This window comes from Salvia hispanica, chromosome 6, assembly GCF_023119035.1.
Source record: "Salvia hispanica cultivar TCC Black 2014 chromosome 6, UniMelb_Shisp_WGS_1.0, whole genome shotgun sequence".
NCBI classification, from domain to species: domain Eukaryota; kingdom Viridiplantae; phylum Streptophyta; class Magnoliopsida; order Lamiales; family Lamiaceae; genus Salvia; species Salvia hispanica.
Genome location: NC_062970.1, coordinates 26,327,859 through 26,333,127, shown reverse-complemented (window position 1 = coordinate 26,333,127; position 5,269 = coordinate 26,327,859). Strand labels below are relative to the sequence as shown.

The 5,269-nt window shown below is 42.5% G+C and overlaps 1 protein-coding gene across 1 annotated transcript; it reads right to left on the bottom strand.

The window, feature by feature from the left end:
• Positions 1-2,638: 2,638 nt before the first annotated feature.
• On the bottom strand, positions 2,639-3,661 carry LOC125195034 (bifunctional endo-1,4-beta-xylanase XylA-like). The gene is made up of 2 exons (XM_048093239.1): positions 3,349-3,661; positions 2,639-3,300 (listed from the first exon to the last, which is right to left on the bottom strand). Exons 1-2 carry the CDS (start codon positions 3,659-3,661, stop codon positions 2,639-2,641), a joined length of 975 nt encoding a protein of 324 aa, XP_047949196.1.
• Positions 3,662-5,269: the final 1,608 nt, after the last annotated feature.

Genomic DNA, 5,269 nt, shown 5'->3' with positions numbered 1-5,269 from the left:
ACGGTAAAAAAATTTCAAATGAGTATACCAAGACCAACATCTCCTTCTCTGTAGTGTCATAGTTCTTCTGAGCCTGGTTGAAGGTCTCCGAGGCATAGAAAATGACATAACTCTTCCCTTCGATCTTCTGACCCAGGACCGCTCTTACTGCAAAATCACTTGCATCACACATCACCTCAAAGGGGTGATTCCAATCTGGTGCTCTGATTATCGGGGTAGAGACAAGCTTATCCTTCAGCATTTGAAATGCCTTCTTGCAATCTTCATTAAAGACGAATTCCACATCATTGTGTAGGAGATGAGTAAGTGGCAGAGCAATTTTCGCGAAGTCCCTGATGAATCTCCTATAAAATCCTGCATGCCCCAGGAATCCTCTGACTTCTTTTTGATTCGTAGGGTATGGTAGCTTTAAAATAACATCCACCTTGGCCTTGTCCACTTGAATACCTCTCTCCGAGACCACAAGACCTAGGACTATTCCTTCTGGCACCATGAAATGGCATTTCTCAATGTTTAGGACCAAATTCTTCTCCTGACATCTTCTAAGTACCAGATCTAGGTTGGCTAAACAAGAATCGAAGGAATTTCCATACACAGTGAAATCATCCATGAAAATCTCAATGCACACTTCCAGCAAATCTAAAAAGATGTTCATCATACAGCGCTGAAAGGTTCCAGGTGCATTTCATAGACCAAACGGCATCCTTCTGTATGCATAAGTGTCGAACGGGCAGGTAAAGGTTGTCTTCTCTTGGTCTTCAGGGTCCACATATATCTGGAAGTACTAACTGTATCCGTCAAGGAAGCAAAAGTACTGCTTCCCGGCCAATCTTTCCAACATCTGGTCGATGAAGGGTAGGGGAAAATGATCTTTCCTAGTGGCTTCGTTAAGCTTCCGGTAGTCAATGCACATTCTCCATCCAGTCACCAACCGAGTCTGTACCAATTCATTTTTATCATTCTTGATGACATGTATACCTGACATCTTAGGCACCATGTGAACTGGGCTAACCCATTCACTATCTGGAATGGAGTAAATAATACCCAAGGACAACAGTTTCAGGACTTCCTTCAGAACTTCTTCCCTCATGTTCGGATTCAGCTTTCGTTGTGGATCTCTATGGGCCTTTGTGCCTTCTTCCAGTCTGATATGGTGCATACAAAGATCAGGGCTGATTCCTACCAGGTCTGAGAGAGTCCATCCTATGGCCTTCTTGTTCCTTCTGATTACCTCCAGTAACTCAGTCTCCTGTTCCTCTGTCAAGTGGTTGTTTATTATCACTGGGAAAGTTTCATCCTCTCCAAGGTAGGCATACTTTTGACTATCGGGCAATTTCTTCAGCTCCTTCTTAGGTATGATGGCTTCCTGAGGTAAATGATTCTTTTCCAAGATCCTGGTTGCCATTTCCCCAAAACCGGTTGCCTCGTCTGGGCCTTTTGCTTGAACAGAGCAGTCGATTCGAATGATAGTGGTTGGTGGCAGAATGCCAGGATCGCTCCATTGATCTGCTCGTCTGTCATGTCCCGACTCAATACGGTTTCACACCACCCTGCTACATCCTTGTCAATAGAGTGACTCAACTCTGAATAGTCGAACTGTTCCTACATTAATTCAGTCTCAAGATATTCCTGGACCAGGGGGTTAATAACATCGACAGCATGCAAATTTTCAACATCCAGTGGTTTTTTCATAGCTTCATCAAAGCTAAAGGTGTATTTCTCCCCATGATAGTCCAGGCATATGGTTCCATCAAACGCATCGATTATAGTCTTAGCGGTGCGTAAAACCAGTCTTCCTAAAAGCACTCCGCTAGACTCAGCAGATTCATTCTCACTCATTTTTATCACTTGGAAATCAGCTGGGTACATGAAATCATGCACTTTAACTATCACATTCTCTAGCACACCTTCGGATGAAATGCATGTTCTATCAACCAACTGAATTACCACTTTCGTGTCAACCAAACTTACCCCTATCAACTTTTTATATATCGAAAGCGGTAAAACGTTTATCGATGCTCCTGGATCACACATTGCATGCTCAATTTTAATGTCACCCAAGGAAATGAGTAAAGTGAACATACCTGGGTCTGTGCATTTTGAAGGCATTCTCCTCTTCTGTATCACAGATGAAACGTTTTCTCCAATCACTATCTTCCCATCGGGTTTGGTTTTCCCAGCTATGAACTCCTTCATAAATTTGCTGAAAGTGGGTAGCTTCAGAGCCTGCAGGAACGGTAAGTTGATTTCCAACTTGCCATAAATCTCCATGAAGTCTTCGGTATCATCCTTCTTCAGTTTCTTTCCTTGTTTCTTCACTCTCCACCTCTAACTCTGGGTCTAGGAAGAATGGATCAGCCATGCGAGGTAACGGCTTCTCCAAATCATCCTTTTGGAGGTCATCTTCTACTCTGGTGCTTCTTATCTCAGTATCCCTCTAGTCAGGGGTAAGTTTTTCATCCTCCTTGCTTGTCATGGGGGGCACACTCTCATCATCCTTCATCATGGGAGCCTCACAGCCCCATCCTGACCACAGAGTGATCTGACTGATGTTTGCCCGTTCAGGTGGTTTTACCGAGGCTGGTATCCTTCCCTCGTGTCCCCTCATCTCGTTCAACGAAGTTGCTAATTGAGACATTTACTTGGCCAACATGTCCATGGCAGACTTCTGCTCCTGTTGTGCATCTTGAATTTTATGTACCACATCATTATTGGCATGCATGTTGTTCTGCATATGTTGTTGAGAGCTGACTAGGTCGTGTACCATATCATCCAGATTCCTCTGAGGCCTATAGTTTGGCTGATTGGAACTTGACCCTTGATTATGGTTCGGTCCACTCCCCTGATTCGGGAAATAGTTTCCTCGACCTCCCTGATTGTTGCTGAATTGATTTCCTGACCCTTGATTCCCTTGGTGGTTATGCTGGAAATTCTTATTGTTCCCCGTGGCATTCCTCTGGTGTGGTGGCACATAAGAATTCCCTTGATTACTCTGGTTCCTATTGCTCCAATTGGATTGATCCCCTTGATTGCGGTAACTCCAGTTGTTCGGCCCTTCTTGATTCTTCCTTGACCAATTCGAGTTGTTGTGCTGTGGCCCTTCTTGATTACGGTTAGGCCAATTCTGTTGGGTTTCTGCTGGACCTGGGTACTGTAGTTGAAGCTGTTGGTTCCCATCAGCCCATCTGAAATAAGGGTTGTCTCTCCATGGGGCCTCTTTGATCTTCCACTGATTCCAGCTTGTATTCTGGTTATTCTGATTCCAATTCCCCACTGCGTTCACCTGGGCTTGGAATTCTCCTTCGGGTGGTGGACCGTAATAGTGTTGGAGTTAATTGTCCTCCTAACCTAGCGACTTTTCCTTTTCCCGCGAGGCTGGGGAATTTTTCTTTTCAATAGCGCTTAGAAGTGCCTTCTCCAGACGATCTATTCTGTCTCCAACCCCTTCTCCTTCTTTCTCCTTTACTACATTAGTTGAGCTTCTCCTCATGATAGTACATGGGTTATCATACGCCTTCTTTGCATCTATTAACCTTCCCATAATCTCACGTGCTTCACTTGCCTTGTTCTTAGTGAAATTCCCCCCGCTCGAGGAATTCATCAAATCCTTAGACTCAGGATTGGCTCCTACATAGAATAAGTAAAATGTCTCAGCCTCCATCATTCTATGATTAGGACAAGCATCGAGCAGTCCTTTAAACCAAGACTAGTATTGGCTCAAGGACTCATCGTAGTCCTGTTTACATTCTTGAATCTCCTTTTTGAGGGCATTAGTTTTGTTGGACGGGAAGAAGTAGTCTAGGAATTCCAGCTTGAAATCCTTCCATGTGTGGATTGAGTCCGGTGGCAGCCTCAACAGCCATGTGTTGGCCTCTCCTTTCAGAGCGAACAGGACTGCGCGCAGGCGATAGTCCTCCTCCGTTGCATCATTTGGCCTCTTTTGAATGCTGCATAGCTTGCTGAACTCATTCAGGAACTCATATGGACACTCATTCCTCCGTCCTGAAAAGGTAGGTAGAACGCCTAGCACGTTCGTCTTGATGTCAATGGACCTTTGGCGCTGATTCGAGACGATAGCATGAGCTGGCTCGCCATCTAGATGTGCGGTGAGCGAACCGATCTCAGGATCAGGATCCACTAGATTTGCCATGTCTACAGACTCCTCTTCCTTTGCTCATAAACTGCAAAGAAAAACAATAAAAGGGATTTAAAACTATTTACACCAAATCTCTAAACACGTAAACAAACTACGTCATCCATCCCCGACAACGGCACCATTTGAAGAGTGTAGAAGAGTGAAGTGTGTGTTGTGTGTATTCAAACTTCCCAAATCCAGAGAATCCACTAGACCACGGGGTCCAGGAACTCAGAGAATCCTCGAAATCACCTGTCGTTGGGCACACAATCATCTTCTGCCTTTCAAAACCCTCAACCCGCTATGCTAAAAAGATTAGTACAGGGAAGCAGTAATTGAATCACACAGAGATGGAGGCGTAAGTAATTGAAGTGGAGAAAAAGTAAAGTAAAAGAAATAATAAGGTAGAGAAGAGTCTTATCAATAATATTCTTTCTCTTACTTTACTTTTTCTCCACTTTAACTATTTATAATTATTTTTACAAAATGAGTGCGCAAAATGAAATGTCTCTATTACTATGGAATGGAGGGAGTATTATTTATTCTCATATTTAGGTAAACAAGTGGATGTGGCGTTTTTTGTATACATGCATGAGCTGATTGTACAAAGGCATGTACGCTCGAAGCATCTTTTAGTATACAAACCCCAACAATCTTCCACTTATACTCAAAGAATGCTTCCGAGTATACCAACCTCTTTATTGGCCTTGTGCTACACATTCACACACATTTTCTCCCACTTATACTCAAAGTAGGATTTGGCCACTATGTACTCAAAACTATAATTCTCATAAAAGAATCTACCAACATAGTTTACTAGAGTACATAAAACGAAAATATACTTGTAATTCATATCCTTAATTCTTACTTAGGAGCACGTTTTATTCGTTCAAGATATTTCTAGGTCCTTTGATCCAGTGGAATAATTTTATGTGCCTTTCTCAAGTGCACTTATACATATTCCTCTATCAAAATCCTATATTCTTGATCTTTATGAATATCTACTAATTGAAAGTAGAATCGTTATAGCAATATATAAAGTTTTAATCATGTCGAATATGATTCTAAAAACTTTAATTATATAAATACCAATTCAACTTGGTATCATCCTTGCTATATAATTTGTAGTGTAAA

Bases quoted from the DNA above. Each gene is read 5' to 3' on its own strand.
- LOC125195034 (XM_048093239.1), bottom strand. From the start codon at position 3,661: ATGGAGGCTGAGACATTTTACTTATTCTATGTAGGAGCCAATCCTGAG. The intron at 3,301-3,348 runs GTTAGGAGGACA...CACCACCCGAAG, and splicing joins GGAAAAGGAAAAGTCGCTAG to GAGAATTCCAAGCCCAGGTG.